This window comes from Osmerus eperlanus, chromosome 25 (assembly GCF_963692335.1).
Source record: "Osmerus eperlanus chromosome 25, fOsmEpe2.1, whole genome shotgun sequence".
NCBI classification, from domain to species: Eukaryota; Metazoa; Chordata; class Actinopteri; order Osmeriformes; family Osmeridae; genus Osmerus; species Osmerus eperlanus.
In genome coordinates this window covers 10,035,039-10,054,930 of record NC_085042.1, presented here as the reverse complement: position 1 = coordinate 10,054,930, position 19,892 = coordinate 10,035,039, and the positions used below count along the sequence as shown (strand labels likewise).

At 49.2% G+C, this 19,892-nt stretch overlaps 1 protein-coding gene across 4 annotated transcripts in view; it reads left to right on the top strand.

Annotated features, from left to right (window-relative positions):
- slc20a2 (solute carrier family 20 member 2) overlaps positions 1 to 18,650 on the top strand; it is a 36,887-nt gene extending 18,237 nt beyond the window's left edge. For 3 of the 4 annotated variants that reach the window (XM_062451962.1, XM_062451961.1, XM_062451963.1), the window contains 10 exons: positions 861 to 1,414; positions 1,893 to 2,033; positions 2,242 to 2,327; positions 4,646 to 4,742; positions 5,056 to 5,175; positions 5,592 to 5,813; positions 6,750 to 7,377; positions 7,831 to 8,016; positions 11,438 to 11,522; positions 14,598 to 18,650. In XM_062451962.1, the coding sequence (XP_062307946.1) occupies positions 1,126 to 1,414; positions 1,893 to 2,033; positions 2,242 to 2,327; positions 4,646 to 4,742; positions 5,056 to 5,175; positions 5,592 to 5,813; positions 6,750 to 7,377; positions 7,831 to 8,016; positions 11,438 to 11,522; positions 14,598 to 14,762 (2,019 nt within the window). In that variant the 5' untranslated portion in view covers positions 861 to 1,125 and the 3' untranslated portion in view covers positions 14,763 to 18,650. Of the gene's footprint in view, positions 1 to 860; positions 1,415 to 1,892; positions 2,034 to 2,241; positions 2,328 to 4,645; positions 4,743 to 5,055; positions 5,176 to 5,591; positions 5,814 to 6,749; positions 7,378 to 7,830; positions 8,017 to 11,437; positions 11,523 to 12,020; positions 12,106 to 14,597 lie in introns of all 4 variants that reach the window. The other variant, XM_062451964.1, reaches the window with a different exon arrangement.
- Positions 18,651 to 19,892: the final 1,242 nt, after the last annotated feature.

The window sequence follows — 19,892 nt, the reverse complement described above, 5'->3', positions numbered from 1 at the left end:
CTTATCTCAGCTGCAGCTAGTTCATTCGAGGTGAAAACAACAACATGGGTCTGAACCATAGGATAAGACTTTTGGAATTCCAGAGAGTGTTTGAGAACATGGCTTTGTCTGATGTTTAGATGCTACCAAAGACGTTAGCTAGTGATGCTCACATCTCACACGGCTTAACCCTAACCGAACTGAATCCCAGACAGAAGTGCCTGTCCTCAGCCTGATGCAGACACTGTGCTGTCCTCAGCCTGATGCAGACACTGTGCTGTCCTCAGCCTGATGCAGACACTGTGCTGTCCTCAGCCTGATGCAGACACTGTGCTGTCCTCAGCCTGATGCAGACACTGTGCTGTCCTCAGCCTGATGCAGACACTGTGCTGTCCTCAGCCTGATGCAGACACTGTGCTGTCCTCAGCCTGATGCAGACACTGTGCTGTCCTCAGCCTGATGCAGACACTGTGCTGTCCTCAGCCTGATGCAGACACTGTGCTGTCCTCAACCTGAAAAAAGTTTTCTTTATTTGTCGCATCAGCTCCCTTCATCTCCTGTCTCCCAAGCTCTCATTTACCTCCAGCCTCCCTCCCTCCCCTCCCCTCCTTCCTCCTCTCACTGTCATTCATCCCCCGTGTCCTCTGCTTGTCTCTGCTCTCGTCTCTGGTGTCCCAGGGTGATGGGACGTGTTAGTGTTTAGCTGCATGGAAATTCTTTTTTGTATTTTTATAGATATACTTTTTGGTGGCATTTTCATGCTTGGATAGTTTTAAGGGGATGTGTGACAGGAAAGGCAGGGGGGAGAGAGAGAGGGGAAGACATGCAGCAAAGGGCCAGACATGGATGTTGTATTAAACTGTGTTTGTGTTTGTTTGCAGGTGAGAGTTTCTGTGTGGAGGAACCGTCTCAGTGCTGCGTTATGGAAGGACATCTCTGCCCCCCTCCCTTGGGCTCCTGTCTTCAAGCTCAGCTCCTCCTGCTTAGTTAGCACTTTGCTTCTCCTCTTGAACTCTTAAACACCCGGAGGACACCAGCAGAGCAGGGAGCCACCCAACCAGGAAGCTCCTCCTCAATTTCCCCCCGTTCGGTTTTCTCCCCGGTTTCTCCTCTCTCTGGAAGTTGTCGATCAACCAAACCTCCAAGATGGACCTGGAGCCGTACTTGTGGATGGTGATCCTGGGCTTCATCATCGCCTTCATCCTGGCCTTCTCTGTGGGCGCCAACGACGTGGCCAACTCGTTTGGGACGGCGGTGGGCTCGGGGGTGGTCACCCTGCGCCAGGCCTGCGTCCTGGCCTCCATCTTTGAGACGCTGGGCTCCATGCTGCTGGGGGCCAAGGTGGGCGAAACCATCCGGACGGGCATCATCGACGTCCAGCTGTACAACGAGACGGTGCCTGTGCTCATGGCCGGGGAGGTCAGCGCCATGGTGGGTGAGTTCCAGCTCTGTCTGGCCCTGCTAGAGGAGGCTCCTCACAGCTGCCACTGGTTTGTCCTGTAGGAGGGTTTTCCGAGTCATCCCTGGCCTGGTTAAGTTTGGTCCTCAGATTGGTGATTCTTTCGTTTTCTCTTGTAGCAATGAGACATCCTTAAGATGTAGAACCATCATCCATTTCTATAGGTTTTTATCTTTGATGGACTCATAAAACATGAATCTGGTAGATGTGCACAACGATAACTTCCTTTAGTTGTTTGAATGTGTGATTCCAGCCAGGGGCAGCAGAACTCTGGTCTTCAGCTTCTCTCCTGTTTCCTGTCAGCGGACTCCTCCTCTGTCTCTCCTCTGCTCTGTGTCGAGCGTGAGAGGGATGAGAGTGTCTCTCCTCTGCTCTGTGTCGAGCGTGAGAGGGATGAGAGCTTCCTGCCAGTAACTCCAGAAAGTGATTTAGTTTCCCATGTTCTCGTCGTCAGGTTCGGCCGCATGGCAGCTTATCGCCTCGTTCCTCAAGCTTCCCATCTCTGGAACGCACTGCATCGTGGGCTCCACCATTGGCTTCTCCTTGGTGGCTATAGGCACCAAGGGGGTTCACTGGATGCAGCTGGTGAAAATTGGTACGGGCTGCATGTAGACAGACTATACTCTGTGTGTGTGCGTGCGTGCGTGCGCTCGCTCTCTCTTGGAAGTCGCTTTGGATAAAAGCGTCTGCTAAATGAATAAATGTAAATGTGTGTGGAGAGCGCCTCTCCCCTATGCAGTGTTGGTGTCTCAGTACTGTCTCTCTCAGGTGTGTCGGTGAACGGTTGTCTCTCTCTCCTGTAGTTGCATCGTGGTTCATCTCCCCCCTGCTGTCTGGCCTGATGTCTGGCCTGCTGTTCTTCCTCATCAGGCACTTTATCCTCAGCAAGGTGGGATCTCACACACACACACACACGCTAGTGTGATGCTGGCGACTCACAAGCACACAGAGCAGTCAGACAGAGCAGTCAGACATGCACACACCGGCATCTAGTGTTCCATGCCATGAAGCTGTCCTCATGTTTGGTGTGAGGCGTGTTGAGGGGAGGAGGGTGTGTGTGAGGCGTGTTGAGGGGAGGAGGGTGTGAGGCGTGTTGAGGGGAGGGGGTGTGTGTGAGGCGTGTTGAGGGGAGGAGGGTGTGTGTGAGGCGTGTTGAGGGGAGGAGGGTGTGTGTGAGGCGTGTTGAGGGGAGGAGGGTGTGTGTGAGGCGTGTTGAGGGGAGGAGGGTGTGTGTGAGGCGTGTTGAGGGGAGGAGGGTGTGTGTGAGGCGTGTTGAGGGGAGGAGGGTGTGTGTGAGGCGTGTTGAGGGGAGGAGGGTGTGTGTGAGGCGTGTTGAGGGGAGGAGGGTGTGTGTGAGGCGTGTTGAGGGGAGGAGGGTGTGTGTGAGGCGTGTTGAGGGGAGGAGGGTGTGTGTGAGGCGTGTTGAGGGGAGGAGGGTGTGTGTGAGGCGTGTTGAGGGGAGGAGGGTGTGTGTGAGGCGTGTTGAGGGGAGGAGGGTGTGTGTGAGGCGTGTTGAGGGGAGGAGGGTGTGTGTGAGGCGTGTTGAGGGGAGGAGGGTGTGTGTGAGGCGTGTTGAGGGGAGGAGGGTGTGTGTGAGGCGTGTTGAGGGGAGGAGGGTGTGTGTGAGGCGTGTTGAGGGGAGGAGGGTGTGTGTGAGGCGTGTTGAGGGGAGGAGGGTGTGTGAGGCGTGTTGAGGGGAGGAGGGTGTGTGTGAGGCGTGTTGAGGGGAGGAGGGTGTGTGTGAGGCGTGTTGAGGGGAGGAGGGTGTGTGTGAGGCGTGTTGAGGGGAGGAGGGTGTGTGTGAGGCGTGTTGAGGGGAGGAGGGTGTGAGGCGTGTTGAGGGGAGGAGGGTGTGTGTGAGGCGTGTTGAGGGGAGGAGGGTGTGTGTGAGGCGTGTTGAGGGGAGGAGGGTGTGAGGCGTGTTGAGGGGAGGAGGGTGTGTGTGAGGCGTGTTGAGGGGAGGAGGGTGTGTGTGAGGCGTGTTGAGGGGAGGAGGGTGTGTGTGAGGCGTGTTGAGGGGAGGAGGGTGTGTGTGAGGCGTGTTGAGGGGAGGAGGGTGTGTGTGAGGCGCGTTGAGGGGAGGAGGGTGTGAGGCGTGTTGAGGGGAGGAGGGTGTGTGTGAGGCGTGTTGAGGGGAGGAGGGTGTGTGTGAGGCGTGTTGAGGGGAGGAGGGTGTGTGTGAGGCGTGTTGAGGGGAGGAGGGTGTGAGGCGTGTTGAGGGGAGGAGGGTGTGTGTGAGGCGTGTTGAGGGGAGGAGGGTGTGAGGCGTGTTGAGGGGAGGAGGGTGTGTGTGAGGCGTGTTGAGGGGAGGAGGGTGTGTGTGAGGCGTGTTGAGGGGAGGAGGGTGTGTGTGAGGCGCGTTGAGGGGAGGAGGGTGTGTGTGAGGCGCGTTGAGGGGAGGAGGGTGTGTGTGAGGCGTGTTGAGGGGAGGAGGGTGTGAGGCGTGTTGAGGGGAGGAGGGTGTGTGTGAGGCGTGTTGAGGGGAGGAGGGTGTGAGGCGTGTTGAGGGGAGGAGGGTGTGTGTGAGGCGTGTTGAGGGGAGGAGGGTGTGTGTGAGGCGTGTTGAGGGGAGGAGGGTGTGTGTGAGGCGTGTTGAGGGGAGGAGGGTGTGTGTGAGGCGTGTTGAGGGGAGGAGGGTGTGAGGCGTGTTGAGGGGAGGAGGGTGTGTGTGAGGCGCGTTGAGGGGAGGAGGGTGTGTGTGAGGCGTGTTGAGGGGAGGAGGGTGTGTGTGAGGCGCGTTGAGGGGAGGAGGGTGTGTGTGAGGCGTGTTGAGGGGAGGAGGGTGTGAGGCGTGTTGAGGGGAGGAGGGTGTGTGTGAGGCGTGTTGAGGGGAGGAGGGTGTGTGTGAGGCGTGTTGAGGGGAGGAGGGTGTGTGTGAGGCGTGTTGAGGGGAGGAGGGTGTGTGTGAGGCGTGTTGAGGGGAGGAGGGTGTGTGTGAGGCGTGTTGAGGGGAGGAGGGTGTGTGTGAGGCGTGTTGAGGGGAGGAGGGTGTGAGGCGTGTTGAGGGGAGGAGGGTGTGTGTGAGGCGTGTTGAGGGGAGGAGGGTGTGAGGCGTGTTGAGGGGAGGAGGGTGTGTGTGAGGCGTGTTGAGGGGAGGAGGGTGTGTGTGAGGCGTGTTGAGGGGAGGAGGGTGTGTGTGAGGCGTGTTGAGAGGGGTGACGGTATGTGTGAGGCGTGTTGGGTGACGGTGTGTGCTTGCGTGTTCAGGAGGACCCGGTCCCTAATGGTCTGCGAGCACTGCCACTCTTCTACGCCACCACCATCGGCATCAACGCCTTCTCCATCCTCTACACCGGGGCGCCGCGTAAGCAGCTCGCACACACACACACACACACACACACGCCTTGTAACAGAGAGGGAGAAGATGATCATGATGTTGTTGTTTATTTCAATCATCCATCCTGCAGGTAACCACAGAGGGACAGATAAGGACAGAGAAAGAGAGAATTTTTTGTCTGACGTTTGTTAAATTATTCAAATGAAAAAATATAACAGATGTCGCATTTCACAAAACTGTATTAAATATATATATATTTTTGTAAAAACGTTTTTAACCTGTGCTGGGATGGACATCAAGTGTGACATGATTATTCATGTGAAGATGTGTTTGTTTTCAGTTCTGGGCTTGGAAATGCTCCCTATCTGGGCCATCTTCCTGATCACGCTGGCGGGAGCGCTGGTGTGTGCCGCGGTCGTCTGGTTCCTGGTCTGTCCCTGGATGAGACGCAAGATAGCAAGTTAGTGTTGCCGGCTACTTGATGTGTGTCAGAGTAATCGTGACGTCCCCCTGCAGAATGTTCATCTGTTTGGGGGTTTGGTGTGGATTTTGGTGGACATCTCTTTTTAATTGTAGTGTATAAAATATTATCCTGATTTGCTACAAGCATTAAATCAGTGTGCTACCTTGTGTTCATGCCTAAGATGTGGACATGGTACACATCTGGTTTTCGTGTGGTTGCTCGGTTACCACTTACAAAAACTCGTCTCTCTGCAACTGCCATTTAATTTATTTTTGTAAAACAAAATTGCCATACGGTTTGTGGTAGCATGTGCCATCTAAGATGAGAGAAGAACAATGAAATGGTGATCAAACAACACTGGTTGTGGTTGGGGTTAGGTGCTTCTGTGTTACTAACAGCAGCCTTCCCCCCAGCTCGTCTGAAGAAGGAGCAGGCCCTGTCCAGGATCTCAGACGAGAGCTTGGACAAGATCCCAGAGGAGGAGGAGGAGTCTCCGGTCTTCAAGGAACTTCCGGGGGCCGGGGGCCCCGACGAGGCGGTGGTCCCTCTCACCTGCCGGGCCTCCCCAGACTCCAGTGGGGAGCTGAGCAGCCAGGCTAACGGAGCCAGCGTCCTGCCCATCGGAAGGTTCTATGGTGAGTCTCTACTGAGAAGCCCTGCTGGGGTTACTGTCATGGGAGTCAGGTGGCTGAGCGGTTAGAGAATCGGGCTAGTAATCAGAAGGTCGCTGGTTTGATTCCCAGCCGTGCCAAAGGACGTTGTGTCCTTGGGCAAGGCACTTCACTCTACTTGCCTTGAGGGGAATGTCCCTGTACTTACTGTAAGTCGCTCCGGATAATAGTGTCTGCTAAATGTAAATGTAGTAGGTTGCTGGGGTTACTAGCAGGATGATGGGCTAGATGTTAGGAATGTGGGACTGTTTGTCAACTTTCAACTTTTGTCACATTTCTGCAGAATAACACAGAACCACAAACTAGTTTCCAAGAAAATTTGATTTTTGCTCAAGCATGGAGAGCTGGCAGCCACTCCTAATCTGCACTTGAATCCAAACACATTTAAAAGCTATTTTAAATGTAGTCCAACTAACATAAATGTCTGCAACTATCAGACAATTATTAACTCTAATTCTTGTATTGGGTTTGAATACGAGACCCTAGTCGATATTTGATCTAAGTTACTGTAGTTTTTTAAATAAAATACATAAAACGTGCTATGGGAGTTATCTAGTGTGGTAGGTAAGCTTGGCCACAGTATAAATGCAGTATAATTATCAGGGTTAGGATTAAACAGCAATTCCAGTGTCAGTCTCTGTGCATGAGCCAGAAGCTAGTTATCTAGGAGAGCTGACACAGCGTGAGGTGGTGGGCAAGGGGACGGCCACGTAGGAAACAGGACCACCATCGTCCTGTAAACACTTCTCTAACTATGGGAGGAAACCCCAGGGGAGAGGGTACAGCTATTGGTGTGTGTGCCCCCCCCCCCCCCCAGGAACTGCTCTTGAGAAAATATCAATGTAATTGTGCCTCTCTAAAGTTGATATCAGATTTTCAAACTTTAATTTCATCCTCCAGGTCGGACCCACTCCATGACTAACGGCTGTCTGAAGTCTCCGGTCGCCAACGGCAGCTTCACCTTCGACGGGCACATGCGAAGCGACGGCCAGGTGTACCACACGGTGCACAAGGACTCGGGCCTCTACAAAGACCTGCTGCACAAGATCCACCTGGGGCGTCTGGATGACGACCGCTCCACCCCCGCCCCCGACAACAACTACCGCGTCCTGCGCCGCAACAACAGCTACACCTGCTACACTGCCGCCATCTGCGGCATGCCGGTGCAGCCGCTGGTCCGCTCGGAGTCCCGGGAGGCGCGGGAGGACAGTGAGAAGCTGGTGGGGGAGGGGGGGCGCGAGAGGGGCAGCAGCGTCTCATACACTAAGAAGCGCGTGCGCTACGACAGCTACTCGTCCTACTGCAACGCGGTGGCAGAGGCGGAGATCGAGGCGGAGGAGGGCGGCGTGGAGGTCAAGCTGGCCGGGGAGGAGGGGTGCGAGGAGGGGGCAGCCCCGGGGGCACTGGACGTGTGTGTGGAGGAGGAGAAGGAGGAGAAGGATAAGGCCGAGGTGTTCCTCCTCTTCCACTTCCTGCAGATCCTCACAGCCTGCTTCGGCTCCTTCGCTCACGGAGGAAACGATGTCAGGTGCTGCTCCCCCCTGCCCCTCCCATGTTTACATCCAGCACAGGCTGTTATGAAGCCACATGCATGTAGTGCAAAGAATGGTGGAAGATCAGAAGTGGATAGTTCTAACAGTATTTCAGTGGTCAGAGTCAAGGAATGGTCTGTGTAAAGTAGCATTTCATCTACCAGGCGCAGTGTAATAAATATAATATAATATAAGACTTATAGCACTTATAACACTTATAAAGCACATTTCATACAAGAATTGCAGTTCAAGGTGCTTTACGTAAAATCAATAAAAACAATAATGAAAGTAATAAAGAAACTTGTGAAAACAGGCCGCAGTCTTTGCGGTAATCCAAAACACACAAGCCGTAGTCTTTGCGGTATCTCAAGATAAATATTATTTATTACGTGCTCTTGTCTAGTGAATCATCCTAGAGTTGAGACTCACCACTCCCTCCCCTCCTGCAGCAATGCCATCGGCCCCCTGGTGGCGCTGTGGATGATCTACGACCAGGGGGGCGTGATGCAGGACGCAGCCACGCCCATCTGGCTGCTGTTCTATGGAGGCGTGGGGATCTGTGCGGGGCTCTGGGTGTGGGGCCGTCGCGTCATCCAGACCATGGGCAAGGACCTCACCCCCATCACCCCCTCCAGGTGAGCCCGCCACCAGCACGGAGCTGGAGTGGGATGGAGGGTGTGTGTGTGTGGGGGGGGGGGGGGTGTACTGGGAGGGTGTGTGTGGGGGTGTGTGTACTGGGAGCGTGTGTGTGTGTACTGGGAGAGTGTGTGTTGGTGTGTGTACTGGGAGCATGTGTGTACTGGGAGAGTGTGTGTGTACTGGGAGGGTATGTGCTAGATTGTGTGCCTGCCCAACTGTGTATCTGCCTTACTGCTAAGCAGACTGTTTGTGTCGTGTGTGTGTGTAACCTGTGTCAGGCAGGGTGGGGGCAGGCTGGCAGGCTCCCTGCAGACCGTCAGGAAGTGAAGCAGGGAGAGAAGGAAGTCTCTCAGTAGGAACCAGGCTGCATGACTGGACACCAGCTAGACCCTCTCTCTCTCCTCTGTCTGTCTGTCTGTTTCCCCTCCCTCGTTCAGTCTCACCCTCCTTCCCCCTTGTCCTCTCCTGCCCTGTCTAACTTCCCTCCTCACTCTGTGTGTGAAATGTTTTCAATTTCTTCTCTGTTTATTTTCTCCTTCTCTCTCTCTTTCCTTCTCTACCTCTCTCCTTCGGTCCTGTTCCTCTCAGCCCTCTGGTCCTTTCAGCTGACCCTTCTTTTCCTTTCTGTTATTAGTTTGTTTTTAACTCATCTCCCTCTTTTAGATTTTCCTTACTTCTCTCCCAGTTCATGTCTCTTATTGCTGCTCTCTCTCTCTCTCTCTCTCTCTCTCTCTCTCTCTCTCTCTCTCTCTCTCTCTCTCTCAAAACCAAGTTTCTTTCTCACGCTTACACCAAGCCTCCCTTTCTCCTCTCCCTCTCTCTCTCCTCTCATTCTCTCATTACTCCTTGTCTTCTAGTTTCCGTCTCTCTCTCAGCCCCTCTCCTCATTAGCTTTGGTTCCTTGTTCTAAAGCTAGCCCTTATTCTGCTGTCTGTTTCAATCCATCATTCTGGTACCCAGGGTTTGTTTCCTGGAGTGTGTGAGGTACTGTTTCCTAGTGTGTGTGTGTGTGTGTGTATGTGTGTGAGTTACTGTTTCCTAGTGTGTGTGTGGGGTACTGTTTCCTAGTGTGTGTGTGTGTGTGTGTGTGTGTGTGTGTGTGTGTGTGTGTGTGTGTGTGTGTGTGTGTGTGTGTGTGTGTGTGTGTGTGTGTGTGTGTGTGTGTGTGTGTGTGTGTGTGTGTGTGTGTGTGTGTGTGTGTGTGTGTGTGTTGTGAGGGGAGGCTAGGGGATAGAGAGGAAGGGACTTGAGGGAAGAGGTTATCCTCTTATCCTCAGTCTCTTTGTCTCTTTCATGTTTGCTGCTACAGGCGCTAGCAAGTTCCAGCTCTCAGAGAGAGAGGCTGGATATGAGATGGTGTGAAGCTGTATGACAGACTGTTAGCCATGTTAGCACAACAGACAGTTAGCCATGTTAGCACAACAGACTGTTAGCCATGTTAGCACAACAGACTGTTAGCCATGTTAGCACAACAGACTGTTAGCCATGTTAGCACAACAGACTGTTAGCCATGTTAGCACAACAGACTGTTAGCCATGTTAGCACAACAGACTGTTAGCCATGTTAGCACAACAGACTGTTAGCCATGTGAGCACAACAGACTGTTAGCCATGTGAGCACAACAGACTGTTAGCCATGTTAGCACAACAGACTGTTAGCCATGTTAGCACAACAGACTGTTAGCCATGTTAGCACAACAGACAGTTAGCCATGTTAGCACAACAGACTGTTAGCCATGTTAGCACAACAGACTGTTAGCCATGTTAGCACAACAGACTGTTAGCCATGTTAGCACCACAGCCACGTCCTCATGCAGACTCAGGGGGCAGGTGGTCCAGGCCAGCTCTGTGTGGTTGCTGTTCCTCTGCTGCAGCTGGTCTGTGGGCCGGCAGGGCCACCTTTCTCAAGAGCGGAATCATTCAATCGTTTCGGAGAATTGTTAGTTATAATCTTCTCTTTGTAAATGTACACACAAAAACCCATGATTTCTATCAAAATCTCCTCATTGACAGGAAGTAGTAGGACTGTCTCACAGCGAGTGGTGATGAAGACACATCTCACGTTATGAGTCACCAGCTGAACCCTCCAAGCCTCAAGGCTGCTCCCTTTAGTGGGACAACTTAATGACGTCCAGGAAAACCTTGCAGAAGCCCAGAGGGTTGGTCAGTGTGTGGGAGATAATACGCTGCTGGGACACTGTGCCACAGGGCTGTTCTGTCAGGTGAACCCACCACAACGAAAAAATCAAAAGGCTGCTAATCGTAAATTCAAATCCAGAATGCTGTGAAACAGGTGCCCTTCCTTCAACACAGTGAGGGGGGTTCATGTAGATTAGGTTACTGTTAGGTGAGGGGTGTGTTGAACCAGTGAAACTCAGTCATATCCTTCTCCTGCTTGGATATCCTCCTTTTCAGTTGAACAGATCAAGAGATGTTTAATTTATTGCAGGAAATTAATGAGAACTAATCAAAACAGAACTATCAACAGTGAAGGGGGGGGGGAGAGTGTGTCTATGATGTGTGTGTGTGTGTGTGTGTGTGTGTGTGTGTGTGTGTGTGTGTGTGTGTGAGGGATGAAAGTGTGTGTGGGAGTGTGGACAGCGTCTGTGTTGTCGGGCACACTGTGTGATGGTGTGTGTGTCGGGCACACTGTGTGACGGTGTCTGTGTCGGGCACACTGTGTGACGGTGAGTGTGTCGGGCACACTGTGTGATGGTGTGTGTGTGTCGGGCACACTGTGTGATGGTGTGTGTGTGTCGGGCACACTGTGTGACGGTGAGTGTGTGTGTCGGGCACACTGTGTGACGGTGTGTGTGTGTCGGGCACACTGTGTGACGGTGAGTGTGTCGGGCACACTGTGTGACGGTGAGTGTGTGTGTCGGGCACACTGTGATGGTGAGTGTGTCGGGCACACTGTGTGACGGTGAGTGTGTCGGGCACACTGTGTGACGGGGTGTGTGTCGGGCACACTGTGACGGTGTCTGTGTCGGGCACACTGTGTGACGGTGAGTGTGTCGGGCACACTGTGTGACGGTGAGTGTGTCGGGCACACTGTGTGACGGTGAGTGTGTCGGGCACACTGTGTGACGGGGTGTGTGTCGGGCACACTGTGTGACGGGGTGTGTGTCGGGCACACTGTGACGGTGTCTGTGTCGGGCACACTGTGTGATGGTGAGTGTGTCGGGCACACTGTGTGACGGTGAGTGTGTCGGGCACACTGTGTGACGGTGTGTGTGTCGGGCACACTGTGACGGTGAGTGTGTCGGGCACACTGTGTGACGGTGAGTGTGTCGGGCACACTGTGTGACGGTGAGTGTGTCGGGCACACTGTGTGACGGTGAGTGTGTCGGGCACACTGTGTGACGGTGAGTGTTGTAACATAAAGTGAAGTTGAAGTGTTTTTCTTCCCCTCCTGCAGTGGGTTCACTATAGAGCTGGCCTCTGCTCTCACTGTGGTACTCGCTTCCAATGTGGGAATTCCCGTCAGTACCACCCACTGCAAGGTACGCCCGGGGCGACCCCTCTGGCCTCGCTCTGGACCCGCAGCCTCGCTGCGTCTCAAGGGGGATGGGAGCTCACGATGCCCCCTAGGGAGCAGGGGGGGAACTGCTAGTGCCAGCACAGGGCTGATAGAAGATATAAGATGTTTAACTGGAATTCTTCTGGTGATCCATCAGGATATAAGTGTCTGTTGGATGTAATCATCCGCAGTCGTCACACGATGACATCAGCGATGTGTCCTGAGCCTCTGACTCTCCCGTCAGACCAGACGTGTCAGACCAGACGTGTCTGCTGGGCCGTGGGCTCCCACCCCTCTCCATCCCTCAACACACACAGCATGTCCTGGCATGCGGGCTTCCCATGTCCTCTCCCTTTGTCTTACTGTTTATTTTGTTTTTTTTTGTGCCCCTCCCCCCTTCTCCATTTCTTCTGCTTTTCTCCCCCTCTCACTCTCTCCCTCCCCCCTCTCTCCCCCCCCCCTGTCTCATCTGTCTCCACAGTGGGTTTTGCATTGAAGTTATGAGTGCTCTATCAGTGCTTGTTGCCTCTAATGTAGGCATCCCCATCAGCTCCACCCACTGCAAGGTACTGGAGGGTAGAGGTCTGGGCTGTCCAGCCGCTCTGCTCTGCTTCACCTAGCTCCAATCAGTCATGACTAGAACAGCACAGCTCCTGCTGCTGCTCTGCTCTGCTTCACCTAGCTCCAATCAGTCATGACTAGAACAGCACAGCTCCTGCTGCTGCAGCTTTGAGCCTCTTGTGCACTTTTCCTCGGGGGTGTTTTATTTTGCGTTTTATTTATTTATTCGTTTATTTTAAATTGAGATTAGTTTTCTCTTAGGCATGTATTCATAATAGATGTGTGGTTTTGATATACTTTCTGAATTACGTCATTATAGAAGTCTGCAGCACCCAGCCTTTCCACACAGGCTCGTTTACTACGCATGGCAGGCCAGCAGGCACATGGAAACTATGCTAAAGACACTTAGACCGTCTATACTTACACGAGACAGGGTCGTGGATCAGGACATTAGTAACCCTGGAAAATGTAAATCCTTATCGATTGGCCAGCTTTGTTGTCTCAGTTTAACAAAACCAACACATATTTAAGGAGACTGTGGTTGCCAGGCGACAGGTGGTTTAATTTAGAATAAAAGACCTGCTATGTTGAGACGATGGCTGACCTCAAGCTACAGCACGACTGACTCATGTAGTCTCCCATGGACGGGTCTAGCTTAGTAGAGGTCTGCTTTGGCTTTAAAACATTTTTACCAGCCATACATTGTAGGATATATTTTAAGCTGAAAGTAATTAAATATATTTAATGTGATAGAGAGACAAATGGTCTCTATCTGAGCTGGAGGAAAAGGCACAAGTACCAAAACTGAAGTGAAATTTATTTTAATTTTTGATGCTCAATTCCTTAAGATCACCGTGCAAACCATTTCTCTCTGACTTCTTCCCCCAATGACCTGATCCCTCTCATTCCACCTCATCTAACACCCTCATAACCACATGCTCACACTTATTACATGTTTCCAGATGTGATCTTGTCTTTTTAATAATGAGAACTTGTCAGAGGCTGACCTACATACACACTGAGGAGCGAGAGAATCATATTTTCTATATTACCAAAAATAATCAGACTGAAAATAGTCGTGTTCAGTCAGTCATGACTAAAACAGCTCTGTGAAAGTACAGATTTTTAAAATGTTATATCTATACTATAGATATAGCCTATGGGGTTGTTGAGTATATTTGAGATTTACTTTAGTATGAAGGTCGTCCTCTTTCAAGTTGTTTGTGTGAGAGAGCGGGATTCCATTCAGTTTGATCCTTGACGTCAATCAAAAACTCGCCGTGAGACAAAAAGGTCAAAACAGACGATGTCTGACTCCTCAGGACCTCTCCTGAACGTTTGATGTTGTGTTTGTTCTGTGTGAGAGCTGAATGGAGCCCGGCTGTCTGGGATGAACAGTGGTCATGTGCAGCGACCTCCAGCATTCCTCAACCATCAGCCCACACTCATTCCTCTGACACGCCCACTGAAACACAGTAGAAAGCACAAGCAAATAAGAGTGGATTGAAACAAACCGTTAGTTCTCCTTCCAGGAGAGCACGTTTGTTTTGCCATGTGGGGGACAGATGTTTCAATACCTGAGGATGCGGACGTTGAATACAAATTTCTAAAATGTTATGTAGATTTCATTTTTCTAAAAGTATAATGAAAGCTCCACCCCAGTGTCCTCCCAGCCAGTCTGCAGAGCTGGTGTTGACTGAGAGAGCAATCACCACGCTGGGTCTCTTGAACCAGAGGTCCAGAATTAGCCATGCAGCTCCTCAGGTACTGGAGCTCAGGTTACACTGACCCCTAGAGGAGGAGCTGACTTAACCCTCACACACACTCTCTCACACACACTTACATACTCTCTCACACACGCTGACACGAGCCAAAAACATGCTGTTATGCATCATTGCACGTGTCAGTCATGTGACCTTTCACTATCGTGTTATCACACACACACACACTAGTGTCAGAATTGGAGATCTATTTCTGTTCATTGTTACAAAGGTGAGTCTGTGAAGTCTGAACTGTGTGGATGCTCAAACACATTCTTTCCATGACAAATTAAAACGGCATATTTCAGACTTCCTCCTGGTGATGATGTAGTGATATTACCATAACTGCTCCAGTCAGCTTGACTAGTGACTGAGGTGTTCAGTGCTGTGGTCACAGCAGCCCTGGTCTAGACAGAGCTGCTCATACAGCTGTTGGATTCTGGCCCAGCAACAGCTCTCTGACAACAGGACTCAGATCCTCCAGTTACACAGTGTTTGAGGAGAGCAGGTCTGACCTGTGTTTCAGGAGAGCAGGTCTGACCTGTGTTTGAGGAGAGCAGGTCTGACCTGTGTTTGAGGAGAGCAGGTCTGGCCTGTGTCTGATGAGGGATCTGATGCTAATGTTGTTGTTGGGCTAGAGTCCAGTGCAGCCTGGGGCATATGAGGACCATGTTGTTAAGCTGATAATGCTGTTGCATGCTACTGTTGATTTGTGTTCTGCTCCCCCTCCCCTCCAGGTGGGCTCCGTGGTCGCCGTGGGGTGGATCCGCTCTCAGAGGGCGGTGGACTGGAGGCTCTTCAGGAACATCTTCCTGGCCTGGTTCGTCACCGTGCCGCTGGCCGGCCTGTTCAGCGCTGCCGTCATGGCCCTGTTCGTGTACGGCATCTTGCCCTTCGTCTGAGAGAGAGAGGGCCTCAGGCAGGGGGGAGCAGAGGAGGGAAGGTGGAGAGTAGGGAGGAGAGAGAGGGTGAGGAGAGAGAGAGAGGTTGACCTGAGGAGGGAAGGATCACATGCTGCCTGGGTTACAGTCCAGAGAGATCTGACTTCATATCCGTCAATTATTTATTTTTTTGTTTCGTTTTCTTCATTTTTTTTGCAAAAATATTGTGTGTAACCGACGTTGTCAATCGTAATGATCAAACTGCTGTATATACAAACACTAGGAGGCATTCTGTGATAGTTACCAGGGTGCATGGAGAGGACAAACAAAGTTGTTTCCTCATTAGAAAACTTGAACTCCAAAACAGCAGACATGGCAATACGTCCAGTAAAAAACATTAATAGATCAATCTACATTATGCGACATGCCACCCAATCTACCAGTAAATCCGTCATTGCATAAACTGTGGTGGTGTAATCGGTGAAATAGTTCTTAATGCCGAAAATTGTAAATATTGTATTATTTGACCGTGATTTGATGTGATGCAGCTTGCTTTAAGAAAAAACTAAAGTGGTCAACTGACCCTTCCCTTTGAGCTGCTCGCCAGCCCTGCCCGGACATCAGGGACTCGACTAAGCCTCAGAGGCATGCGGAAAAGAGCAAATTGTCCTTTTTTTATTTAAAACTAGAGAGGGTACAATTTCTGGGGAAATTGTAGGGTGTGCTTGCTTGCGTCGGTTGCACAGGGGTCCGTTTTTGAATGACATTTTTACAACTGACATTTCTGTATATTTTATATAAAAATGCATACAATTATTTATAAAGATTACATAGATTTAAAAGCATTTTTTTTTGCTGCTCATTTACAACTGAAAATACGAGTGAAGTGTAGAATGAAATAGATGTCTTCTCATTTCCCCTGCAAGAGGCAGCCTCATCATTGAATCAAAACGAATAAATTTGGCAGACCGGTGTAAAAATTGACCTAATCTCTATGACTTAAACGTCCTTTTAAGTTTTTCCCTTCTCGTGATATTTTAAGGAATTTAGCCTACTCATATTGCATTCATGAATAAAGAACCCCCTTTGAAGATTATTGTACGACGTTACCGGCAGTAGAAGATGGAATCGCAATTCAAACAGTACCAACGGAAATAAGCTTGACATTTATTTAGTGGAAAATCGCTTTCATAAAAAGCTCACTGGTAGCGATCATTGTCAGTAACAACGCCAAGTGCGATAGCCCTGTGTGGAGAAGCTGCCCCGGTAAATTGTACTACTAGTACTACGGTACAGTACTAGACTACTGCTGTGTTCGTCTTGGTAGCGATTGCATTGGTTGAATTTGATTCAACGTTCCGTTGTACGGTTTAGGCTGAAATTAATTATTTTCATGAACAGATTGACAAAGTTTAGGCTGTGGCAATGAAGTTAAGGTTAGTAGTTAGATAGATTTTTGATTTAAGTAAGGGGAGTGCCGAACATGTTCTGTCGCCGTTTGACTTCCTACAGCTGTGTACTGTAGATGTTTTTGTAGTGTCTCGCGTAGGCTACAGCGTTTCAGTGAGCAACACTGGTTTGAAACGACAGGTAATGATAATTTCACCCACAAATCGTTTACTTGTAATGTAATGTCATAAGAAATCCTACAACGAAAATGTATTTGTGAGGAATGTTTATTTTAACGATTGAAAACAGATGCATCATAGACCACTGTAGTATGTGTTGCCCGGGCAACAGAGGCTAATGTCATGATGCTAATACTTCAGTGACATAGTAGACTACTGTTTCCGAAAGTAGATGTACTTCCTTCATAAAATCAGCTTATATTGTACATTACACGTCACAATTGTGTGTCATATCACAAAGTAAAATTAGTAAATAGTTATCACCCTGGCCTCTTTGCTTGTGGCGTTTCTGCAGCTGCCTTGCAGTAAAGCAGTTAGCTTAGCTATCTCCCAGAAGTTAACGAGCTACTAAACTAATGTTCTGCTAGAGGTAGTCACGCGAGTTTTCGTGACGTTAGTGACGTAAGTAGCGTCATTGACTGTGGCTAGCAAGTTAGCCACCGTTAGCTTCACTTTTCGCCACAAAAACTTAATTTCCACTTAAACCATGCAACGGAACGTAAATCCCAATAGAAGCAACTCAATCGCTACCAAGACGAAACTTTTGACACCTAGGTTGTCTATGTAGGCCAAATATTGACTGAGTTTTAGGGGGGCAAAAAGAATAATAAAAATAATAATATATATGTGAGAGAACAAAGGTTGTGCCCTTGCCGAAGGCAAAGCACACCCAATAACATATCAAACTGTCTGCACCGAAAAGTTTTAAAGAGGATTTCATCATTTTAAATATACTATAATGTGTACTGTAAATACTATCCTCATTGCTTTTGGGTCATTTCATTTTTTAGTGTTTTGTTTTTTTATACGTACTTGTCACGGGGGCCCTCAACAGGAAGTGACACGTTGGAGTCGTCCTGACAGCAGGATGTGACACGTTAGTCCTCCTGGACAGCCGTAGCTCGAGTGATACCCAAACAGACGCAGAACAGTCTCTCATTTCACCTTCAATTAAGAAAGAACCAAATGTACGTTTATTCAGTCTAGTGGACCAAAAACTCATCAAAAAGTGATATTCTCTTCTCCTTATCTGATCATGTTAAAACATGCAAATGAAAATATTAATGTTTCAAGTACGTTTCAGTAATTTGACACAAACTGTATACTGAGGAAAACATCAGTTGAGCTCAACTGTGCTGACAGGAATTAGTCAAAACTGCTCTTGAGAACCAAATTATTCTCCTTTTCATCAGCATATTAGAAATGTATATCTGTGTTTGTGGCTGAATGCAGGATGGCTCTACGCAATTTGAAAATTGGTGGATTTGTTGCGGTACCTAACCATGCCAAAATAAGAAACAAATCTTAATATCAACATGCCAATAAAAGCCAGATGTCTGTGGTCAAAGTGCAGTAGCAGCCAAAATGATGGAACACAAAAAGGCCTTTATCAGGCTTTACAAAAATACATATCCGTTACCTGGAGACCCTGTTACCTGGCGACCCAGCCAGCCAGTCAAGTAACAGGGCTGGAGGGTATTTCAAGTCTTCAGATAGCAGCAGTACATTGAGGCTCCCTGACAATGTCACAAGTTAATGCTAAACTTCTTCGGCGAACCCCTCACTAAAATATTCAGTGGGTCAGATAATTTCTCTCGTACCGTCAGTTCCTGGTTACCTCCCAGTTCCTGGTTACCTCCCAGTTCCTGGTTACCTCCCCTCTAACGAAGCCCCCGCAGGCGGGCTGACACAGGCCTGGCAGTTTCTCATCACTCAAGTAGGATGTTCTTATACGTATTCTTATCAGAGCACGTGATTATGGTTTTATTGTTTGGTAAACTAGCTAATTAGAGGGATAGGCCTACTATCGATGATCACCAGCGTTTCCACGTCATCTGAATTGTAAATTAAAAACAAATGGCTTTTAATTTTCAACAAATCCAGTGCAAGGTGTGGCTGATCTTTCTTTTAATTTGTTCATTTTTTTTCTTCTCATGAACAAATCTATGCTTAAAAGAAGACGTTTGCCAATAAAGTTGTTTACTGTGTGACTGATACAACCATATAGAAGTACTGTGGTGTTTACATTGTAACCATGTTGTAGGGTAACTAAAACATTTTTTGCCAAATGATGCCAATGAAAGACAAAACTATTAACCGTGAATTATCAAGTGCAAGAAAAAAAATAATACCAGAAGTGTCTAAAGAGTGTGATGTTTCTTAGTGTGTTTATCATAGTGCTAATCATGATCCCAGAGTCACTTTACACTGCTAATACACACATTAACACTACATGTATGGGTGCAATTCAATTGTGAAGCAAATAAATAGAGAAATTTCATCAAGACTATATTTTTCTACCATATCTGATTTTTAACATGAGCGCCTAACACAGAGAGACCATATGGGGTTATGACATCATCCTGGTTATGTCATCACAAAACCAGGAAGTACTTGTGTTTTACATGGAGGTGAGCATGCTCTCCAACACACGAGGTTCTGCCGAGGGTCACCTGGCTGTCCTGCCTCAGAGACGGCGGTGTTGGGCAACAGTTCAGACTTTCCAACTACCATGTTTATTTTTGAATTTTAGATAATCACTTTGTAATTTTGTTTCCCTATGAAAAATTGTCCTTATTTCTCATTCGCTCCCCGACTGGGGGTGGCTTGTTGAAAGTGTGACATCCATGTTGTTTATTTGTGTTGCATCAGAGCAGCCACTGAGATCAGCAACTTGAAGGGCCTGTTTTCCATTAGTAACACCAAGAACAGGGCTGAGACCAGCAACTTCATGAAACTAGGACTGAGTGGTCTGGATCCAAACTAGCCTTCGGCTCACCAACCCTTTAAACTGACTGAGGGGCCGCAGGATTCTGGTGTTATCCTGCCTCAAGACAGTAGAGAGCAAGTAAGATCATGTGGCTCTTGTTAGATTATCGAGACTATAGTCACGACGAATACTATGTTAGAGAAGGGTCTTTGGTGAAAGTCTTGAGTTTTGTTGGTTCAAGACTTGTGTTTATGAGGAAGGCTAGTTACTGGAGAAGGCTGCTTGATGAGGTTGATATCTTCTGGTGTGAGGAAAGCCTTAATCCCTTGGATTGGGATGTGGAACAAAACCCAAATGTTTTCTATCCCCACGCTTTTCCAGTTCTGATAGGTTGAAAGGGATGCGCCGCACAAGGCAGAGAGGGACATCATTTTGACCAATCAACATGAATAATCATCCGTCTGTAAATCATCGAGGGGTGTAGTTGCCAATGAGGAAGTTACTTGTCTAACACTGACGATCCACTCATTCTCAGTTGCGTTGCAGAACCAGAATGTGACATTTTCTTTTCTCTGAATGTGCAATAAAAGCTGTTAGTGTCTTCTTCCCCAGGATGCACTTTTACTTCTAGTGAAACAGCATCATTTATAATATTCTCCTGGCGTGTCAGCAGCATGCCGTCTTGTCTCACTCTGTAGCAGGATGTCTCACTCTGTAACAGGATGTCTCACTCTGTAGCAGGATGTCTCACTCTGTAACAGGATGTCTCACTCTGTAACATGTCTCACTCTGTAGCAGGATGTCTCACTCTGT